The sequence below is a fragment of the Oncorhynchus tshawytscha genome, unplaced genomic scaffold, assembly GCF_018296145.1.
Source record: "Oncorhynchus tshawytscha isolate Ot180627B unplaced genomic scaffold, Otsh_v2.0 Un_contig_2034_pilon_pilon, whole genome shotgun sequence".
In the NCBI taxonomy this organism is placed as follows: Eukaryota; Metazoa; Chordata; class Actinopteri; order Salmoniformes; family Salmonidae; genus Oncorhynchus; species Oncorhynchus tshawytscha.
The window spans coordinates 31,757-55,574 of record NW_024609563.1 but is presented as its reverse complement, the minus strand read 5'-3'; the positions used below and the strand labels follow the sequence as shown (position 1 = coordinate 55,574).

At 45.7% G+C, this 23,818-nt stretch overlaps 1 protein-coding gene across 1 annotated transcript in view; it reads left to right on the top strand.

Annotated features, from left to right (window-relative positions):
• Nucleotides 1–23,525, top strand: part of LOC121845158 (netrin receptor unc-5 homolog) — a 164,596-nt gene extending 141,071 nt beyond the window's left edge. Inside the window, exons 2-7 of the mRNA XM_042315930.1 lie at nt 7,693–7,917; nt 10,099–10,242; nt 15,066–15,169; nt 15,914–16,094; nt 22,816–22,922; nt 23,298–23,525. Coding sequence (XP_042171864.1) covers nt 7,693–7,917; nt 10,099–10,242; nt 15,066–15,169; nt 15,914–16,094; nt 22,816–22,922; nt 23,298–23,525 — 989 coding nt within the window. The remainder of the gene's footprint in view (nt 1–7,692; nt 7,918–10,098; nt 10,243–15,065; nt 15,170–15,913; nt 16,095–22,815; nt 22,923–23,297) is intronic.
• Nucleotides 23,526–23,818: the final 293 nt, after the last annotated feature.

Below are 23,818 nucleotides of genomic sequence, written 5' to 3'. Positions count from 1 at the left end.
GGTCACATGGTTAGTAGATGTTATTGGTCACATGGTTAGCAGATGTTATTGGTCACATGGTTAGTAGATGTTAATGGTCACATGGTTAGCAGATGTTAATGGTCACATACACATGGTTAGCAGATGTTAATGGTCACATGGTTAGTAGATGTTATTGGTCACATGGTTAGCAGATGTTATTGGTCACATGGTTAGCAGATGTTAATGGTCACATACACATGGTTAGCAGATGTTAATGGTCACATACACATGGTTAGCAGATGTTATTGGTCACATACACATGGTTAGCAGATGTTAATGGTCACATGGTTAGTAGATGTTATTGGTCACATGGTTAGCAGATGTTATTGGTCACATGGTTAGCAGATGTTAATGGTCACATACACATGGTTAGCAGATGTTAATGGTCACATACACATGGTTAGCAGATGTTATTGGTCACATACACATGGTTAGCAGATGTTAATGGTCACATGGTTAGCAGATGTTAATGGTCACATGGTTAGTAGATGTTATTGGTCACATACACATGGTTAGCAGATGTTATTGGTCACATACACATGGTTAGCAGATGTTATTGGTCACATACACATGGTTAGCAGATGTTATTGGTCACATCAAATCAAATCAAATCAAATGTATTTATATAGCCCTTCGTACATCAGCTGATATCTCAAAGTGCTGTACAGAAACCCAGCCTAAAACCCCAAACAGCAAGCAATGCAGGTGTAGAAGCACGGTGGCTAGGAAAAACTCCCTAGAAAGGCCAAAACCTAGGAAGAAACCTAGAGAGGAACCAGGCTATGTGGGGTGGCCAGTCCTCTTCTGGCTGTGCCGGGTGGAGATTATAACAGAACATGGCCAAGATGTTCAAATGTTCATAAATGACCAGCATGGTCGAATAATAATAAGGCAGAACAGTTGAAACTGGAGCAGCAGCACAGTCAGGTGGAAGTTGAAACTGGAGCAGCAGCATGGCCAGGTGGACTGGGGACAGCAAGGAGTCATCATGTCAGGTAGTCCTGGGGCATGGTCCTAGGGCTCAGGTCAGTTGAAACTGGAACAGCAGCATGGCCAGGTGGACTGGGGACAGCAAGGAGTCATCATGTCAGGTAGTCCTGGAGCTCAGGTCCTAGGGCTCAGGTCCTCCGAGAGAGAGAAAGAAAGAGAGAAGGAGAGAATTAGAGAACGCACACTTAGATTCACACAGGACACCGAATAGGACAGGAGAAGTACTCCAGATATAACAAACTGACCCCAGCCCCCCGACACATAAACTACTGCAGCATAAATACTGGAGGCTGAGACAGGAGGGGTCAGGAGACACTGACACACATACACATGGTTAGCAGATGTTATTGGTCACATACACATGGTTAGCAGATGTTATTGGTCACATACACATGGTTAGCAGATGTTATTGGTCACATACACATGGTTAGCAGATGTAAATGGTCACATGGTTAGCAGATGTTATTTGTCACATACACATGGTTAGCAGATGTTAATGGTCACATGGATAGCAGATGTTATTTGTCACATACACATGGTTAGCAGATGTTAATGCGAGTGTAGCGAAATGCTTGTGCTTCTCGTTCCGACAATGCAGTAATAACCAACAAGTAATCTAACCTAACAATTCCACAACTACTACCTTATACACAAGTGTAAAGGGATAAAGAATATGTACATAAAGATATATGAATGAGTGATGGTACAGAACGGCATAGGCAAGATGCAGTAGATGGTATCGAGTGCAATATATACATATGAGATGAGTAATGTAGGGTATGTAAACATTATATAAAGTGGCATTGGTTAAAGTGGCTAGTGATGCACACACTCCAACACACACCCTAACACACCCCCTAACACACACACACCCTAACACACACACACATCCTAACACACAAACACCCTAACACACACACACACTCCAACACGCACCCTAACACACACAGACACACACACACACACACACACACACACACACACACACACACACACACCCTAACACACACAGACACACACACACAAACACACACACCCTAACACACACACACACACACACACAAACACCCTAACACACACACACTCCAACACACACCCTAACACACACACAAACACACACACACACACACCCAGGAGCGATGTGTCAGGGGGAAAACATCTGAGGATAATTTGTAAACACCAGACCTGTCACTAGAAGGTCAGGTCCTGTCTGAGGGACATGGTACCTCCCGGAGAGGCTGGATGGGGCAGACGACTGAAACCAGAGGGGGGGTACAACCTATCAACACCTTAAAGGACTTTGTGAAATAATGGATTGGTCAGGGTGCCAAGCTCACAGATTCACATTACTATCACTACTGTAACACACACCTTCTGGCTTGCTGGCTTGCACACACACACATAAACACACACACACTCTCTCCATCCTCAAGCTCACTGTGTCTTCTGTTCCTAACCATGGTTCTCTCTCAATTCAATTAATTTCAATTCAATTCAAGGGCTTTATTGTCATGGGAAACATGTGTTAACATTGCCAAAGCAAGTGAGGTAGATAATATATAAAGTGAATATATAAAGTGAAATAAACAATAAAAATTAACAGTAAACATTACACATACAGAAGTTTCAAAACAATAAAGACATTACAAATGTCATATTATATATATACAGTGTTTTAACAATGTACAAATGGTTTTGGTATACAAGGGAAAATAAATTAGCATAAATATGGGTTGTATTTACAATGGTGTGTGTTCTTCACTGGTTGCCCTTTTCTCATGGCAACAGGTCACAAATCTTGCTGCTGTGATGGCACACTGTGGAATTTCACCCAGTAGATATGGGAGTTTTTCAAAATTGGATTTGTTTTCGAATTCTTTGTGGATCTGTGTAATCTGAGGGAAATATGTCTCTCTAATATGGTCATACATTGGGCAGGAGGTTAGGAAGTGCAGCTCAGTTTCCACCTCATTTTGTGGGCAGTGAGCACATAGCCTGTCTTCTCTTGAGAGCCATGTCTGCCTACGGCGGCCTTTCTCAATAGCAAGGCTATGCTCACTGAGTCTGTACATAGTCAAAGCTTTCCTTAATTTTTGGGTCAGTCACAGTGGTCAGGTATTCTGCCGCTGTGTACTCTCTGTGTAGGGCCAAATAGCATTCTAGTTTGCTCTGTTTTTTTGTTCATTCTTTCCAATGTATCAAGTAATTATCTTTTTGTTTTCTCATGAATTCGTTGGGTCTAATTGTGCTGCTGTCCTGGGGCTCTGTGGGGTGTGTTTGTGTTTGTGAACAGAGCCCCAGGACCAGCTTGCTTAGGGGACTCTTCTCCAGGTTCATCTCTCTGTAGGTGATGGCTTTGTTGTGGAAGGTTTGGGAATCGCTTCCTTTTAGGTGGTTGTAGAATTTAACGGCTCTTTACTGGATTTGGATCATTAGTGGGTATCGGCCTAATTCTGCTCTGCATTATTTGGTGTTTTACGTTGTACACAGAGTCTCAATTTGGTGTTTGTCCCATTTTGTGACTTCTTGGTTGGTGAACGGACCCCAGACCTCACAACCATAAAGGGCAATGGGCTCTATGACTGATTCAAGTATTTTTATCCAGATCCTAATTGGTATGTTGAAATTGATGTTCCTTTTGATGGCATAGAATGTCCTTCTTGCCTTGTCTCTCAGATCGTTCACAGCTTTGTGGAAGTTACCTGTGGCGCTGATGTTTAGGCCAAGGTATGTATAGTTTTTTGTGTGCTCTAGGGCAACAGTGTCTAGATGGAATTTGTATTTGTGTTCCTGGTGACTGGACCTTTTTTGAAACACCATTATTTTGGTCTTACTGAGATTTACTGTCAGGGCCCAGGTCTGACAGAATCTGTGCATAAGATCTAAGTGCTGCTGTAGGCCCTCCTTGGTTGGTGACAGAAGCACCAGATCATCAGCAAACAGCAAACATTTGACTTCGGATTCTAGTAGGGTGAGGCCGGGTGCTGCAGACTTTTCTAGTGCCCGCGCCAATTTGTTGACATATATGTTGAAGAGGGTGGGGCTTAAGCTGCATCCCTGTCTCACCCCACGACCCTGTGTGAAGAAATGTGTGTGTTTTTTGCCAATTTTAACCGCACACTTGTTGTTTGTGTACATGGATTTTATAATGTCGTATGTTTTACCCCCAACACCACTTTCCATCAGTTTGTATAGCAGACCCTCATGCCAAATTGAGTCGAAGGCTTTTTTGAGATCAACAAAGCATGAGAAGACTTTGCCTTTGTTTTGGTTTGTTTGGTTGTCAATTAGGGTGTGCAGGGTGAATACATGGTCTGTTGTACGTTGATTTGGTAAAAAGCCAATTTGACATTTGCTCAGTACATTGTTTTCATTGAGGAAATGTACGAGTCTGCTGTTAATGATAATGCAGAGGATTTTCCCAAGGTTACTGTTGACGCATATTCCACGGTAGTTATTGGGGTCAAATTTGTCTCCACCTTTGTGGATTGGGGTGATCAGTCCTTGGTTCCAAATATTGGGGAAGATGCCAGAGCTAAGAATGATGTTAAAGAGTTTTAGTATAGCCAATTGGAATTTGTTGTCTGTATATTTGGTCATTTCATTGAGGATACCATCAACACCACAGGCCTCAGTGATAAAGTAGTCTACAGTACTACTGCCAAGAGATGAGCTATAGATGTACCTACCATAGGAGTCCCCTCGAAGCCTACCATTGACTATGTACATACCCAGCGTGCGACAGAGCTGCAGAAGTTGTGACCCGTTTTTGTTGGTTATGTTGTCATAGTTGTGCCTAGGGGGGCATATGTGGGAGGGAATGCTGTCACCTCCAGGCAGGTGTTTGTCCCCCTGTGTGCTGAGGGTGTCAGGTTCTTGTCCGGTTCTGGCATTTAGGTCGCCACAGACTAGTACATGTCCCTGGGCCTGGAAATGATTGATTTCCCCCTCCAGGATGGAGAAGCTGTCTACGTTAAAATATGGGGATTCTAGTGGGGGGATATAGGTAGCACACAGGAGGACATTTTTCTCTGTTAGGATAATTTATTTTTGAATTTCTAGCCAAATGTAGAATGTTCCTGTTTTGATTAATTTAATGGAGTGAGTTAGGTCTGCTCTATACCAAATTAGCATACCCTCTCTCTCTAACTCTCCCTCTATCTTACTGACTGTGTCTTCTGTTCCTAACCATGGTTCTCTCTCTATCATCGCTCTCTCAATTCAATTCCATTTCAAGGGGCTTTATTGGCCTGGGAAACACATGTTAACATGGCTCTTTATAGACATGGGAAACACATGTTAACATGGCTCTTTATAGACATGGGAAACACATGTTAACATGGCTCTTTATAGACATGGGAAACACATGTTAACATGGCTCTTTATAGACATGGGAAACACATGTTAACATGGCTCTTTATAGACATGGGAAACACATGTTAACATGGCTCTTTATAGACATGGGAAACACATGTTAACATGGCTCTTTATTGGCCTGGGAAACACATGTTAACATGGCTCTTTATTGGCCTGGGAAACACATGTTAACATGGCTCTTTATTGGCCTGGGAAACACATGTTAACATGGCTCTTTATTGGCCTGGGAAACACATGTTAACATGGCTCTTTATTGGCCTGGGAAACATGTTAACATTGCCAAAGCAATGAAGTAGATAATATACAGAAATGAAATAAACAATCAAAATTAACAGTAAACATTACACTCACAGAAGTTCTCTCTCTCTCTCTCTCTCTCTCTATATATATATATATATATATATATATATATATATATATATATATATATATATATATAAATATATATATATATAAATATATATATAAATATATATATAAATATATATATAAACTCAGCAAAAACAGAAACTGGCCTTTTTCAGGACCCTGTCTTTCAAAGATAATTCATAAAAATCCAAATAACTTCACAGATCTTCATTGTAAAGGGTTTAAACACTGTTTCCCTGCTTGTTCAATGAACCATAAACAATTAATGAACATGTACCTGTGGAATGGTTGTTAAGACACTAACAGCTTACAGACGGTAGGCAATTAAGGTCACAGTTCTGAAAACTTAGGACACTAAAGAGGCCTTTCTACTGACTCTGAAAAACACCAAAAGAAAGATGCCCAGGGTCCCTGCTCATCTTCGTGAACGTGCCTTAGGCATGCTGCAAGGAGGCATGAGGACTGCAGGGCAATAAATTGCAATGCCCGTACTGTGAGACACCTAAGACAGCGCTACAGGGAGACAGGATGGACAGCTGATCGTCCTCGCAGTGGCAGACCATGTGTAACAACACCTGCACAGGATCAGTACATCCGAACATCACACCTGCGGGACAGGTACAGGATGGCAAGAACTGCCCGAGTTACACCAGGAATGCACAATCCCTCCATCAATGCTCAGACTGTCCACAATAGGCTGAGAGAGGCTGGACTGAAGGCTTGTAGGCCTGTTGTGAGGCAGGTCCTCACCAGACATCACCGGCAACAACATCGCCTATGGGCTCAAACCCACCGTCGCTGGACCAGACTGGACTGGCAAAAAGTGCTCTTTGACGAGTCGCGGTTTTGTCTCACCCGGGGTGATGGTCGGATTTGCGTTTATGGTCGAAGGAATTTTTTCCGGAGCGTTACACCGAAGCCTGTACTCTGGAGCGGGATCGATTTGGAGGTGGAGGGTCAGTCATGGTCTGGGGCGGTGTGTCACAGCATCATCAGACTGAGCTTGTTGTCACTGCAGGCAATCTCAACGCTGTGCGTTACAGGGAAGACATCCTCCTCCCTCATGTGGTACCCTTCCTGCAGGCTCATCCTGACATGACCCTCCAGCATGACAATGCCACCAGCCATACTGCTCATTCTGTGCGTGATTTCCTGCAAGACAGGAATGTCAGTGTTCTGCCATGGTCAGCGAAGAGCCCGGATCTCAATCCCATTGAGCATGTCTGGGACCTGTTGGATCGGAGTGTGAGGGCTAGGGCCATTCCCCCCAGAAATGTCTGGGAATTTGCAGGTACCTTGGTGGAAGAGTGGGGTAACATCTCACAGCAAGAACTGTCAAATCTAGTGCAGTCCATGAGGAGGAGATGCACTGCAGTACTTAATGCAGCTGGTGGCCACACCAGATACTGACTGTTACTTTTGATTTTGACCCCCCCCTTTGTTCAGAGACACATTATTCCATTTCTGTTAGTCACATGTCTGTGGAACTTGTTCAGTTTATGTTTGTTGTTGAATCTTGTTATGTTCATACAAATATTTACACATGTTAAGTTAGCTGAAAATAAACGCAGTTGACAGTGAGAGGACATTTGCTGAGTTCAGAAGACGATAGAGGACTCCCTCACCATTGTTTAGTTTTTTTATGAGTTTATATATTTCTGTATAGAAAGGAGTAATTTCTATAATTTAGGCAAATGTATTTTCTAATGGGTTCGCTCTCTCTTTCTCTGTTTCTCTCTCTCATTCTATCTCTCTCTTTCTCTGTTTCTCTCTCTCATTCTATCTCTCTCTTTCTCTGTCTCTCTCTCTTTCTATTTGTCTCTCTTTCTCTGTTTCTCTCTCTCATTCTATCTCTCTTTCTCTGTCTCTCTCTCTCATTCTATCTCTCTTTCTCTGTCTCTCTCTCTTTCTGTTTGTCTCTCTTTCTCTCCTTAGAGACCAGTGACTACAGCGAGGTGCTATCAGACTCCTTCCCCTCCGCCCCGGCAGAACCTCTCCCAGAGTTCCAGCTGGAACCCGAGGATGGGTTCGTCGTGAAGAACCGTCCGGTGCAGCTCCGCTGTAGGGCCGCCCCCGCTACGCAGATATACTTCAAATGTAATGGAGAGTGGGTCAACCAGAACGATCATGTGACCAAAGAGAGCCTCGACCAGATCACAGGTACAGGAATAGTACTGGAGCACACAATGCAATCACACAATCCCATAGTCTCAAACATTCAAGAGCGCAAGAATTCACACACATACACACACGCAATCTCATGAGCGCGAGCATTGACACAAATACACATTCTCATACACTACACTCACTCTTAACTTTCCACAACCGTTCACTAATAGACGTTACAATAAAGAAACCCTGTACACTAGTGGTGAGCTGGTCAGCTGTTTTTTCACCCGCACCTGCCCGCAATCGCTAATGACCCATATACAACCTCCCGACTATATGTGAAAGGCTGAGGGCCTGTTAGAGATGGAGGAATCTTTTTTTTTTTTTTGACAGGTGGTGATTTAGCCAGATTTAGATGTTTCTGGTTCTAATTTCTGACATTTTGATTGAATATTAGAATATACAGTGTCTCTTCGGTCATTATATGAAGACTAAATCAACCAGAATAATGTAATAAATGATAGAATGAATGTTTCAATCTAGTTGACATTAGTAAAGAGTTCTCTGTCATCTCTGGAACTTTCCCTGAGCGAAGACATTTAGGAACCGGAGAGAAAATGCAATAACAAAAAAATGAATGGGATTTTCTGTGAAAATAACATCAGTTTGAACGGTTGTAAGGAAATAGAAAGCTGTGAAAACGACCCAACATGTTTTAGATAAGATTTCAGTTCAGCTTGAATGCAATATTTTATGTGGTTGAAATACTATTAGCTTTTATGATGATGTTAAAGATTATACCTTTACAGACGGTCCCTAACTGTGGTAGAAATACTAGCATCTTTTATGACGCTGATAAAGATTACACCTTTACAGACGGTCCCTAACTGTGCATTCTCTTAAGATTCTCCAGATGTCCATTTAACACATCTGAACAGAAAGCTACAGTTCCCTTAACTTGCCATAGGCCTATTTGAAGTCCCTGTCTTGTCCCTGTCTTGTGACGGTCAAATGTTTTATAGTTCCTCACAATCATCACACATCACATAGCGGCACTGCTATCATCCTCTTATACCGCTTAATAATTAAACTCTGACGTTGTCCTTTTGTTTTGCCTCCATTGGATCGACGTTAACTTTTTCTGCCTGTTCCCAAAAAACATTTGGCGTGTAGGTGATTTGGAGTGTAGGTGATTTGGCGTGTAGGTGATTTGGCATGTAGGTGATTTGGCGTGTAGGTGATTTGGCGTGTAGGCGATTTGGCGTGTAAGCGATTTGGCGTGTAGGTGATTTGGCGTGTAGGTGATTTGGTGTGGCGATTTGGTGATTTGGCGTGTAGGTGATTTGGCGTGTAGGTGATTTGGCGTGTAGGTGATTTGGCGTGTAGGTGATTTGGCGTGTAGGTGATTTGGCGTGTAGGCGATTTGGCGTGTAGGTGATTTGGCGTGTAGGTGATTTGGCGTGTAGGTGATTTGGCGTGACAGGTGATTTGAATGAAACGACCTTTGGCGTGTAAGCATTTGGCAATAGGTGATTTGGCGTTATGATTTTTAATGATTTTCATACAGCTATTGTTTTGTCTTTAGTGTTACACACTAATGCCAGACAGCCTAAAATAATGAATGAAACACCTCCATCTAAGCAATAGATAGAAATTGAAGAAGAATTATATATTTAATGATTTTTAAGTTATTGTTTTGTCTTTATTTAACCCACCCAAAACTTCATCCACACAATAATGAATTACCCCAAAACCAGCCCACCCATGGATATCACCATGGGGACTACTAAACCAGCAAACACCGTGGATATCACCATGGGGACTACTAAACCAGCCCACACCGTGGATATCACCATGGGGACTACTAAACCAGCCCACACCATGGATATCACCATGGGGACTACTAAACCAGCCCACACCATGGATATCACCATGGGGACTACTAAACCAACATTATTAGTCAAACCGCGCATCGCTACTGTACACATTCATTAACATATAATGATCTCAGTCTCTCTCTCTCCCCCCTCTCTCCCCTCTCCCCCTCTCTCCCCCCTCTCTCTCTCTCTCTCTCCCCCCCCCCTATCCCCCTCTCCCCCGTCTCTCCTCTCTCCCCTCTCTCCTCTCCTCTCCTCTCTCCCCCTCCCCTATCCCCCTCTCCCCCTCGCTCCTCTCCGGTCTCTCCCTCTCCCCTCTCTCTCCCCTCTCCCCTCTCTCCCCTCTCTCTCCCAGGCCTGATGGTGAGGGAGGTGGATATCTCTGTATCGAGGACCCAGGTAGAGGAATTGTTTGGTCTGGAGGACTACTGGTGTCAGTGTGTGGCCTGGAGCTCTGCAGGCACCACCAAGAGTAGCCGCGCGTACGTCCACATCGCATGTAGGTACAGAGAGAGAGTCTGGGGGATCTGTGTGTGTGGGGGGGGGGATCTGTGTGTGGGGGGTATGTGTGTGTGTGGGGGTGGGTCTGTCTGTGTGGGGGGGGATCTTTGTGGGGGGAGTCTGTGTGGGGGAATCTCTGTGTGTGGGGGGTTCTGTGTGTGGGGGAATCTCTGTGTGGGGGGGTTCTGTGTGTGGGGGAATCTCTGTGTGTGGGGGAGATCTGTGTGTGGGGGAATCTCTGTGTGTGGGGGGAATCTCTGTGTGTGGGGGGGGATCTGTGTGAAATCTGTTTTCTGTGTGTTTTATTCCACCCACCATGGGGGGTAGATTTAGTTCTGTGTGTAGGGGGGTAATCTGTGTGTGGGGGGGTTCTGTAGTGTGGGGGGAAGTAGATGTATGTGTGTGTGGGGGGAGATCTGTGTGTGGGGGAATCTCTGTGTGGGGGGTAGTTCTGTGTGGGGGGGGAATCTGTGTGTGTGTGTAGTAGGGGGTAGTAGATGGGGGTATCTGTGTGAAATTATGTTTTCTAGAGTTTATAGGCACGTCCCAATTATGTTTTATTCCACCCACCATGCTTCAATCCGATTAGAGATGTAGTAGATGTATGGGTAGTAGATGTAGTAGATGTAGTAGATGTATAGATGTAGTAGATGTAGTAGATGTATGGGTAGTAGATGTAGTAGATGTAGTAGATGTATGGGTAGTAGATGTAGTAGATGTATGGGTAGTAGATGTAGTAGATGTAGTAGATGTAGTAGATGTATGGGTAGTAGATGTAGTAGATGTAGTAGATGTATGGGTAGTAGATGTAGTAGATGTAGTAGATGTAGTAGATGTATGGGTAGTAGATGTAGTAGATGTATGGGTAGTAGATGTAGTAGATGTAGTAGATGTATGGGTAGTAGATGTAGTAGATGTATGGGTAGTAGATGTAGTAGATGTAGTAGATGTATGGGTAGTAGATGTAGTAGATGTATGGGTAGTAGATGTAGTAGATGTAGTAGATGTATGGGTAGTAGATGTAGTAGATGTAGTAGATGTATGGTAGATGTAGTAGATGTAGTAGATGTATGGGTAGTAGATGTAGTAGATGTATGGGTAGTAGATGTAGTAGATTTAGTAGATGTAGTAGATGTATGGGTAGTAGATGTAGTAGATGTATGGGTAGTAGATTTAGTAGATGTAGTAGATTTAGTAGATGTATGGGTAGTGGTGAACGAGCAGACATTTTAGTAGAAAGGAGATATTTTTGGGACACGACCTATTTAATGTCTTTATTTTTAAAGGTGTGTCTGTGGTATCTGTGTGTTTGTGGTGTCTGTGGTGTCTGTGTGATTGTGGTGTCTGTGCGTCTGTGTGATTGTGGTGTCTGTGTGTTTGTGGTGTCTGCGATGTTTGTGGTGTCTGTGTAGATGTTTGTGGTGTCTGGGTAGTAGATGTGTGTTGTGTAGATGTAGATGGTAGATGTGTCTGTGGTAGTAGTAGTTTGTGGTGTCTGTGATTTGTGTCTGTGTGATTGTGGTGTCTGTGTAGATTATGGGTGTCTGTGTAGTAGATGTAGTAGATTGTGGTGTCTGATGTAGTAGATTTAGTAGATGTTTGTGGTGTCTGTGTTTAGTTTGTATTTTTGTGTCTGTGTGTGTGGTGTTTGTGGTGTCTGTGTGTTTGTGGTGTATGTGTGTTTGTGGTGTCTTGTGGTGTCTGTGTGTTTGTGGTGTCTGTGTGTTTGTGATTGCGGTGTCTGTGTGTTTGTGGTGTCTGTCTGTGTGTTTTGTGGTGTCTGTGTGTTTGTGGTGTCTGTGGTGTCTGTGTGTTTGTGGTGTCTTTGTGTTTGTCTGTGTGTCTGTGTGTTTGTGGTGTCTGTGTGTTTGTGGTGTCTGTGTGTGTGGTGTTTGTGGTGTCTGTGTATGTGTGTTTGTGGTGTCTGTGTATTTGTTGTTTGTGTGTCTGTGTGTGTGTGTGTTTGTGTGTGTGGTGTTTGTGGTGTCTGTGTGTTTGTGGTGTATGTGTGTGTGGTGTTTGTGGTGTCTGTGTGTTTGTGGTGTCTGTGTGTTTGTGGTGTCTGTGTGTTTGTGGTGTCTGTGTGTTTGTGGTGTCTGTGTGTTTGTGGTGTCTGTGTGTTTGTGGTGTCTGTGTGTTTGTGGTGTCTGTGTGTTTGTGGTGTCTGTTGTGTTTGTGGTGTCTGTGTATGTGTGTTTGTGGTGTCTGTGTGTTTGTGGTGTCTGTGTGTTTGTGGTGTGTGTGTGTGTTTGTGGTGTCTGTGTGTTTGTGGTGTATGTGTGCTGTGTGTTTGTGGTGTGCTGTGTGTTTGTGGTGTCTGTGTGTTTGTGTCTGTGTCTGTGTGTTGTGTGTTTGTGTGTCTGTGTGTTTGTGGTGTCTGTGTGTTTGTGGTGTCTGTGTGTTTGTGGTGTCTGTGTGTTTGTGGTGTCTGTGTGTTTGTGGTGTCTGTGTGTGTTTGTGGTGTCTGTGTGTTTGTGGTGTCTGTGTGTTTGTGGTGTCTGTGTGTTTGTGGTGTCTGTGTGTGTGTGTTTGTGGTGTATGTGTGTTTGTGGTGTCTGTGTCTGTGTGTTTGTGGTGTCTGTGTGTTTGTGGTGTCTGTGTGTTTGTGGTGTCTGTGTGTTTGTGGTGTCTGTGTGTTTGTGGTGTCTGTGTGTTTGTGGTGTCTGTGTGTTTGTGGTGTCTGTGTGTTTGTGGTGTCTGTGTGTTTGTGGTGTCTGTGTGTTTGTGGTGTCTGTGTGTTTGTGGTGTCTGTGTGTTTGTGGTGTCTGTGTGTTTGTGGTGTCTGTGTGTTTGTGGTGTCTGTGTGTTTGTGGTGTCTGTGTGTTTGTGGTGTCTGTGGTGTGGTGTCTGTGTGTTTGTGTGTTTGTGTGTATGTGTGTTTGTGGTGTCTGTGTGTTTGTGGTGTCTGTGTGTTTGTGGTGTATGTGTGTTTGTGGTGTCTGTGTGTTTGTGGTGTCTGTGTGTTTGTGGTGTCTGTGTGTTTGTGGTGTCTGTGTGTTTGTGGTGTCTGTGTGTTTGTGGTGTCTGTGTGTGTGTGTTTGTGGTGTTGTGTGTTTGTGTTTGTGTGTGTGTGTTTGTGGTGTCTGTGTGTTTGTGGTGTCTGTGTGTTTGTGGTGTCTGTGTGTTTGTGGTGTCTGTGTGTTTGTGGTGTCTGTGTGTTTGTGGTGTCTGTGTGTTTGTGGTGTCTGTGTGTTTGTGGTGTCTGTGTGTTTGTGGTGTCTGTGTGTTTGTGGTGTCTGTGTGTTTGTGGTGTCTGTGTGTTTGTGGTGTCTGTGTGTTTGTGGTGTATGTGTGTTTGTGGTGTCTGTGTGTTTGTGGTGTCTGTGTGTTTGTGGTGTCTGTGTGTTTGTGGTGTCTGTGTGTTTGTGGTGTCTGTCTGTGTTTTGGTGTATGTGTGTTTGTGGTGTCTTTGTGTTTGTGGTGTCTGTGTGTTTGTGGTGTCTGTGTGTTTGTGGTGTCTGTGTGTTTGTGGTGTCTGTGTGTTTGTGGTGTCTGTGTGTTTGTGGTGTCTGTGTGTTTGTGGTGTCTGTGTGTTTGTGGTGTCTGTGTGTTTGTGTGTGTCTGTGTGTTTGTGGTGTCTGTGTGTTTGTGGTGTCTGTGTGTTTGTGGTGTCTGTGTGTTTGTGGTGTCTGTGTGTTTGTGGTGTCTGTGTTTTGTGGTGTCTGTGTGTTTGTGGTGTCTGTGTGTTTGTGGTGTCTGTGTGTTTGTGGTGTCTGTGTGTTTGTGGTGTCTGTGTGTTTGTGGTGTCTGTGTGTTTGTGGTGTCTGTGTGTTTGTGTTTGTGTCTGTGTGTTTGTGGTGTCTGTGTGTTTGTGGTGTCTGTGTGTTTGTGGTGTCTGTGTGTTTGTGGTGTATGTGTGTTTGTGGTGTCTGTGTGTTTGTGGTGTCTGTGTGTTTGTGGTGTCTGTGTGTTTGTGGTGTCTGTGTGTTTGTGGTGTCTGTGTGTTTGTGGTGTCTGTGTGTTTGTGGTGTATGTGTGTGTGGTGTTTGTGGTGTATGTGTGTTTGTGGTGTCTGTGTGTTTGTGGTGTCTGTGTGTTTGTGGTGTCTGTGTGTTTGTGGTGTCTGTGTGTTTGTGGTGTCTGTGTGTTTGTGGTGTCTGTGACACATGTTCTTCACATGACTCCCACTGGATGTGGTGTGATTGACACACTGGATGTGGTGTGATTGACACACTGGATGTGGTGTGATTGACACACTGGATGTGGTGTGATTGACACACTGGATGTGGTGTGATTGACACACTGGATGTGGTGTGATTGATACACTGGATGTGGTGTGATTGACACACTGGATGTGGTGTTTGATTGTCACACTGGATGTGGTGTGATTGACACACTGGACTCCCACTGGATGTGTGTGATTGACACACTGGATGTGGTGTGATTGACACACTGGATGTGGTGTGATTGACACACTGGATGTGGTGTGATTGACACACTGGATATGGTGTGATTGACACACTGGATGTGGTGTGATTGACACACTGGATGTGGTGTGATTGACACACTGGATGTGGTGTGATTGACACACTGGATGTGGTGTGATTGTTGATGAGATACCTGGATGTCTGAACCTATCCACTAACCCCTTACCCTAATTCCAACCCTAATTGTAACCCCCCCCACACACACACACACACAGACACTCAGTTTATTCCATGTGTATCTCTGTGTTGTCGTTTGTGTCGCACCTCTGTGCTTGATCTTGGCCAGGTCGCAGTTGTAAATAAGAACTTGTTCTCAACTGGCCTACCTAGTTAAATAAAGGAGAAATATAAATGACTAAATAATATAGAACTCTCTGTCGCCCCCTGTCTGCAGACCTGCGTAAGGCCTTTGAGCAGGAGCCTCTGGGTCGAGAGGTGAGATTGGAGCAGGAGGTGTTGCTGCAGTGTCGACCCCCTGAGGGCATTCCCCCTGCTGAGGTATGTGTGTCCTCATCACATCCTCTTCATCCCATCATCTTCATCACTCATTCTCTTCATCACTCCTCATCACTCCTCTTCATCGATCGCCACCTTCATGACTCCTTATTTTCATCACGCCTCCTCTTCATCATCACTTCTCCTCATCACTCCTCATCACTCTTCCTCCTCTTCATCACTTCTCCGCATCACTCCTCATCACTCTTCCTCGTCTTTATCACTCCTCATCACTCCTCCTCCTCTTCATCACTCATCACTTCTCCTCCCCTTCATCACTCCTCATCACTCCTCCTCCTCTTCATCCTTCATCATCACTCCTCCTCCTCTTCATCCCTCCTCTTCACTCCTCCTCCTCAGGAGTGACAGGGAAATATTCATATTTATATCAGCAAACATATTTATTTGTTTGGTAAATGTCATCCAGTGTTAGCATTGGGACTGGCTCAGTCCTGGGTGACTTGTGTGTTGGCGCTCCTTTGTTGGTGTGTTCATATGTGTGTGTGTGTGTGTGTTGTTCTTTTCGTTGTGTGTGTGTGTGTGTGTGTGTGTGTGAGTGTGTGTGTTAGTGTGTGTTGTTCTTTTCATTGTGTGTGTGTGTGTCTGTCTGTCTGTCTGTCTGTCTGTCTGTCTGTCTGTCTGTCTGTCTGTCTGTCTGTCTGTCTGTCTGTCTGTCTGTTTGTCTGTGTGTTCTCTCTCTCTCTTTTGTCTGTGTGGTGTTCTCTCTAACTGGTCTCCCTCCCCCAGGTTGACTGGTTAAAGAATGAGGAAACCATAGACCCATCTCAGGACTCTAACTTCCTGATGACCATTGATCATGACCTCATTATTAAACAGGCCCGTCTCTCTGACACGGCCAACTACACCTGTGTGGCACGTAACCATGTAGCCAGGAGACGCAGTAGTACCGCCACGCTTATCGTCTATGGTAAGTAGCACACACACACACACGCACACACACACACACACACACACACACACAGGATATGTTTTTCTGTCTCTCTCTCGATCTCTACTCTCTTTTTCAATTCAGTAGACTTTATTTACATGGAAAGTTAAATCACTTACATTGTCAAAGTACACTTAAACAGTAATATTGGGACCAGCAGTGATGAAGTAATCATAACAGTGGTAGTAGTAGTGGATATGGTATTACCATTAACAGCAACTACAACAACTATATCAATGAGAACAACAGTGTTACATTACAGCAATAGTCTCAACCTGACTGAGAAGACACATGACCTGGTAGTAGACCACGCTCAACCTGACTGAGAAGACACATGACCTGGTAGTAGACCACGCTCAACCTGACTGAGAAGACACATGACCTGGTAGTAGACCAGTCTCAACCTGACTGAGAAGACACATGACCTGGTAGTAGACCAGTCTCAACCTGACTGAGAAGACACATGACCTGGTAGTAGAGCAGTCTCAACCTGACTGAGAAGACACATGACCTGGTAGTAGACCAGTGTCAACATGACTGAGAAGACACATGACCTGGTAGTAGACCAGTGTCAACATGACTGAGAAGACACATGACCTGGTAGTAGAGCAGTCTCAACCTGACTGAGAAGACACATGACCTGGTAGTAGAGCAGTCTCAACCTGACTGAGAAGACACATGACCTGGTAGTAGACCAGTGTCAACATGACTGAGAAGACACATGACCTGGTAGTAGAGCAGTCTCAACCTGACTGAGAAGACACATGACCTGGTAGTAGAGCAGTCTCAACCTGACTGAGAAGACACATGACATGGTATGAAAGACAAAACATAACTACATGGGAAATTTTATCGACATAACATTGCACTTTGTTGTAGCAGGAGGACACATATTTGGCTGCCAAAACTGCACATTTAGTCTTTTCACCCAATAAATATTAGATATTAGAAATAAAAATTCTCTTAGGTTTTAGTATTTGTCACAGTGTAATAGGAAATGCAGCTCTGTCTCTACCTCTCCCCTGGAGCAGAGTGAGCACAGCCTGTCCTCTCTGGGCAGCCAGGTTTGTCTGTGACGACCGGTCTCTATAGCCAGACTGTCCTCTCTGGTCAGCCAGGTTGGTCTGACGACAGGTCTCTATAGCCAGACTGTCCTCTCTGTCAGCCAGGTTGGTCTGTGACGGTCTCTACCAGACTGTCTCTATCAGCCAGGTTGGTCAGACTGTCCTCTCTGTCAGCCAGGTTGGTCTGTGACGACCGGTCTCTATAGCCAGACTGTCCTCTCTGTCAGCCAGGTTGGTCTGTGACGACCGGTCTCTATAGCCAGACTGTCCTCTGTCAGCCAGGTTGGTCTGTGACGACCGGTCTCTATAGCCAGACTGTCCTCTCTGAGTCTGTACCTAGTCAGTGTTTTCCTCAGTTTTCTATCAGTCACAGTGGTCAGATAGTCTGCCACCATGTACTGTCTGTTTAGAGACAAATAGCATTGAAGTTTACTTTGATTTTCTGTGGTGTCTTTGCAATAGGTGATATATATTTTTATTTTTGCCTTGTGATGATTTGGTTGGGCCAGATTTTCTGAGTGATGTCCTGAGGCTCTATGGGGTTGGTTTGGGTTGGTGAACTGAGCCTCAGAACCAGCTGGCTGGAGGGGATTCTTCTCTTGTTTCATCTCATGACATTGTAGGGCTGTGTGATGGAATGTTTTGGGGTCACTTGTTTTTAGATGGTTGTAAAATTTGATGACTCATTTTTTCTAGTCTAATAAAGGAGAGGGGTATTGGCCCAATTCGGCTCTACACGCGTTAATAGGAGTTTCTAATTGGAATTTAGATTTTAATTATCCTTTTAATGGCATAGATTGCTTTGTCTCTCAGCTCATTCACAGCCATGTGAAAGCTACCTGTGTTGCTGATATTTAGTCCTAGATACGTGTCATTTTTGGTGTGTTCTAATAGGTCCAAATATAATTTATATTAGTCATCCTGAGTTCTGCAAGTATTTTGGAATATCATTATATTCAGTCTGGCAAAATCTGTGATTAACGGTCAGAGCCCAGGTCAGACAGAACCTGTGGTTAACGGTCAGAGCCCAGACAGAACCTGTGGTTAACAGTCAGAGCCCTGGTCAGACAGAACCTGTGATTAACGGTCAGAGCCCAGACAGAACCTGTGATTAACGGTCAGAGCCCAGACAGAACCTGTGATTAACGGTCAGAGCCCAGGTCACAGAACCTGTGATTAACGGTCAGAGCCCAGGTCTGACAGAACCTGTGATTAACGGTCAGAGCCCAGGTCTGACAGAACCTCTGATTAACGGTCAGAGCCCAGGTCTGACAGAACCTGTGGTTAACGGTCAGAGCCCAGGTCAGACAGAACCTGTGATTAACGGTCAGAGTCCCAGGTCTGACAGAACCTGTGATTAACGGTCAGAGCCCAGGTCAGACAGAACCTGTGATTAACGGTCAGAGCCCAGGTCAGACAGAACCTGTGGTTAACGGTCAGAGCCCAGGTCAGACAGAACCTGTGGTTAACGGTCAGAGCCCAGGTCAGACAGAACCTGTGGTTAACGGTCAGAGCCCAGGTCAGACAGAACCTGTGGTTAACGGTCAGAGCCCAGGTCAGACAGAACCTGTGATTAACGGTCAGAGCCCAGGTCTGACAGAACCTGTGGTTAACGGTCAGAGCCCAGGTCAGACAGAACCTGTGATTAACGGTCAGAGCCCAGACAGAACCTGTGATTAACGATGAGAGCCCAGACAGAACCTGTGGTTAATGGTGAGAGCCCAGGTCAGACAGAACCTGTGATTAACGGTCAGAGCCCAGGTCAGACAGAACCTGTGATTAACGGTCAGAGCCCAGGTCTGACAGAACCTGTGGTTAACGGTCAGAGCCCAGGTCTGACAGAACCTGTGATTAACGGTGAGAGCCCAGGTCAGACAGAACCTGTGGTTAACGGTCAGAGCCCAGGTCAGACAGAACCTGTGGTTAACGGTCAGAGCCCAGGTCTGACAGAACCTGTGGTTAACGGTCAGAGCCCAGGTCAGACAGAACCTGTGGTTAACGGTCAGAGCCAGGTCTGACAGAACCTGTGGTTAACGGTCAGAGCCCAGGTCTGATTAACGGTCAGAGCCCAGGTCTGATTAACGGTCAGAGCCCAGGTCTGACAGAACCTGTGATTAACGGTCAGACCAGGTCATCTGTGTACAGCAGACCCTCCTCAGTGGGAGACAGCATCACCAGGTAATCTCTGTACAGCATACCCTTGATTTCAGTGCTGTGTAGGGTGAGACCAGGTGCCTTGATTTCAGTGTTGTGTAGGGTGAGACCAGGTGCTGCAGATTTCAGTGTTGTGTAGGGTGAGACCAGGTGCTGCAGATTTCAGTGTTGTGTAGGGTGAGACCAGGTGCCTTGATTTCAGTGCTGTGAGACCAGGTTTGATTTCAGTGTTGTGTAGGGTGAGACCAGGTGCCTTGATTTCAGTGTTGTGTGAGACCAGGTGCTGCTTTCAGTGTTGTGTATTGCCTCAGTGTTGTGTAGGGTGAGACCAGGTGCTGCAGATTTCAGTGTTGTGTAGGGTGAGACCAGGTGCCTTGATTTCAGTGCTGTGTAGGGTGAAAGCAGGTGCCTTGATTTCAGTGTTGTGTAGGGTGAGACCAGGTGCTGCAGATTTCAGTGTTGTGTAGGGTGAGACCAGGTGCTGCAGATTCTTCTACTGTTTTGGCCAATTCATTTATTGGACAGCCCTGTTTCACTCCCCGTCCCTGAGAGAAGAAGTCTGTTGGCTTGTTGTTAACTCATTAATGTAGATATTAAATAGTGTTGGACTTATTGGGCAGCCCTGTTTCACTCCCCGTCCCTGAGAGAAGAAGTCTGTTTGCTTGTTGTCGATTTTCACCGCACATATGTTTTTAGTGTACATTGATTAAATGACATCATATGTTGTCCTCCAATACCATTGGACAGCTGTTTCTGACTGTGGTAATCCCATTGGTTTGGAACCTTGTTGTTGTGGTTATTTAGACGGAAAACATTCAGACATTGTAAGGGATTTCCTCCTCTTCATCTGAAGAGGAGAGGCGAGAAGGATTGGAGGACCAATATGCAGCGTGGTAAGTGTCCATGGTTCTTTTAATAAGAAATACTACACATGAACAACTGATACAAAACAATAAACGTGGAACGAACGAAAACCCAAAACAGTACCGTGTGGTGAACAACAGACACGGAAACAAACACCCACAAACACACAGTGACACCCAGGCTACCTAAGTATGATTCTCAATCAGAGACAACTAATGACACCTGCCTCTGATTGAGAACCATACTAGGCCGAAACATAGAAATACCCAAATCATAGAAAAACAAACATAGACTGCCCACCCCAACTCACGCCCTGACCATACTAAATAATGACAACACAACGGAAATAAAGGAAATAACGGAAATAAACGTGACAGACATTAAAACGTCCTCAGAAACATGACGTCTTCTCCCTTTCACACCACGATAACCCTCTGACCTGAGTGGGCGGGTGCACTGTCCAGATGCGCATTTCCAAGCTCTCTGATTGGTTGTTAATGGGAGGGTTATGATGGGTGGGAGATAACTAAGGTAGGCTGAGCAGCCAAACTAACAGGACTTAAGGGGAAACTGAAGGGACTGTGAGGGGAGGTAGAGAGGAAAGGAGCAGCATGGTCTTTTTGTTTTATATAGATAGTACTTAGATAGTATACATTGTACATCCTGTTTTCAGTCATAACTAAACTCAGCAAAAAAATGAAATGTCCTTTTTTCAGGAACCTGTCTTTCAAAGATCATTAGTAAAAAAACAAATAACTTCACAGATCTTCATTGTAAAGGGTTTAAACACTGTTTCCCTGCTTGTTCAATGGACCATAAACAATTAATGAACATACACCTGTGGAACGGTCGTTAAGACACTAACAGTTTACAGACGGTAGGCAATTAAGGTCACAGTTATAAAAACGTAGGACACTAAAGAGGCCTTTCTACTGACTCTGAAAAACACCAAAAGAAAGATGCCCAGGGTCCCTGCTCATCTGTGTGAACGTGCCTTAGGCATGCTGCAAGGAGGCATGACTGCATATTTGGCCAGGGCAATAAATTACAATGTCCGTACTGTGAGACGCCTAAGACAGCGCTACAGGGAGACAGGATGGACAGCTGATCGTCCTCGCAGTGGCAGACCACGTGTAACAAAACCTGCACAGGATCGGTACATCTGAACATCACACCTGTGGGTCAGGTACAGGATGGCAACAACAACTGCCCGAGTTACAACAGGAATGCACAATCCCTCCATCAGTGCTCAGACTGTCCACAATAGGCTGAGAGAAGTTGGACTGAGGGCTTGTAGGCCTGTTGTAAGGCAGGTCCTCACCAGACATCACCGGCAACAACGTCACCTATGGGCACAAACCCACCATCGCAGGACCAGACAGGACTGGCAAAAAGTGCTCTTCACTGACGAGTCTAGGATTTGTCTCACCAGGGGTGATGGCCGGATTCGAGTTTATCGTCGAAGGAATGAGCGTTACACCGAATCCTGTACTCTGGAGCGGGATCGATTTGGAGGTGGAGGGTCCGTCATGGTCTGGGGTGGTGTGTCACAGCATCATCAGTCTGAGCTTGTTGTCATTGCAGGCAATCTCAACGCTGTGTGTTACAGGGAAGACATCCTTCTCCCTCATGTGGTACCCTTCCTGCAGGCTCATCCTGACATGACCCTCCAGCATGACAATGCCACCAGCCATGCTGAGGAGATGCACTGCAGTACTTAATGCAGCTGGTGGCCACACCAGATACTGACTGTTACTTTTGATTTTGACCCCCCCCTTTGTTCAGGAACACATTATTCCATTTCTGTTACATGTCATTAGAACTTGTTCAGTTTATTCTCAGTTGTTGAATATTGTTATGTTCATACAAATATTTCCACGTTAAGTTTTCTGAAAATAAACTCAGTTGACAGTGAGAGGACGTTTCTTTTTTTGCTGACTTTATTATGAACATGAGCTTTTAACCCCACCCCTCAGCTACTCTCAGTCCATCCCACCTATCTCCTTAACCCCACCCCTCAGCTACTCTCAGTCCATCCCACATATTTCCTTAACCCCACCCCTCAGAGACCATTGCCAGAATATCCCATCAAACCAGCAGCATGTTCATCAGGTGAAGGATTTCTGGACTTGGGAAGAAGTGATGGGGACATGCGAAAACCTTCCTTGGCGACAGACGGAAGGAGGTAATGGAGGACAGCGATGACGACAGGGTTCACGGCCACGACGCCCAAGAAGCAGCCTCTAAAAAAATTGCCGGGGGCACACGGTGTGGTCGGCGAAGTTGAGGGGTGAGTCAGAGACCGTTGAGGAGTTGTTGGATAAATTGGAGGAGAGTGAAGCGAGAGAGCTGTTGATTTGGCGTAGTATACACGGCATTCGCCCTGAGGAGCGTGTTAGCTGTCCGATGCCACCTGAGTCAGCTCCCCGTACTCATCCTGAGGAGCGTGTTAGCTGTCCGATGCCACCTAAGTCAGCTCCCCGTACTCGTCCTGAGAAGTGTGTTAAAATTCTGGTACAATTGATGCCGGCTATACGCACCAGGTCTCCAGTGCGTCTCCACAGCCAGGTACGTCCTGTGCCTGCTCCTCGCACTCTCCCTGAAGTGTGTGTCCCCAGTCCAGTACCAGCAGTGCCAGCCCCACGCATCAGGCTTCCTGCGACAGTTCCCAGTCCAGAGCTTCTGGCAACGGTTCCCGGACCGGAACCTCCGGCGACGGTCCACGGTCAGGAACCTCCTGAGACGGTCCACGGTTAGGAACCTCTTGAGACGGTCCACGGTCCGGAACCTCCTGAGACGGTCCACGGTCCAGAACCTCCTTAGACGGTGCACGGTCCGGAACGTCCTGAGACGGTCCACGGTCAGGAACCTCCTGAGATGGTCAACGGTCCGGAATCTCCAGCTCCATGGCCGGAGCCTTCCCCTGCGCCGATGTCCAGTTCAACTCCAAGGCCAGAGTCTTCTTTTGGTTGGTGCCCAGTCCAGGCACAGCGTCTAGTCCCGCTCCATGGCAGGAGCCCTTCTCTGCCCCGATGCCCAGTCCAGGCACAGCGTCCAGTCCAGCTCCATGGCAGGAGCCCTTCTCTGCCCCGATGCCCAGTCCAGACACAGCGTCCAGTCCAGCTCCATGGCAGGAGCCCTTCTCTGCCCCGATGCCCAGTCCAGACACAGCGTCCAGTCCCGCTCCATGGCAGGAGCCCTTCTCTGCCCCAATGCCCATTCCAGACACAGCATCCAGTCCAGCTCCATGGCAGGAGCCCTTCTCTGCCCCGATGCCCAGTCCAGACACAGTGTTCAGCCTGGGTCCATGGCTGGATCTGCGGGATGAGCGGGTTCTTCGCCCCGCACCAGAGCCGCCACCGACCATAGACACCCCCCTAACCCTCCATTTTTTTTTCAGGTTTTGCGGTCGGAGTTTGCACCTTTGGGGGGGATACTGTCACGTTACCAGCTGCCTTTATTTTCTATGGTAGAGTAGGTCAGGGTGTGACTAGGGGTTTAGTCTAGTTTATATTTTCTATGTGGGGTTCTATTTAGTTTTTTCTATGTTGGTGTTTTGGTATGATTCCCAATTAGAGGCAGCTGGTAATCGTTGGGGATCATATTTAAGTGTTTTTCCAC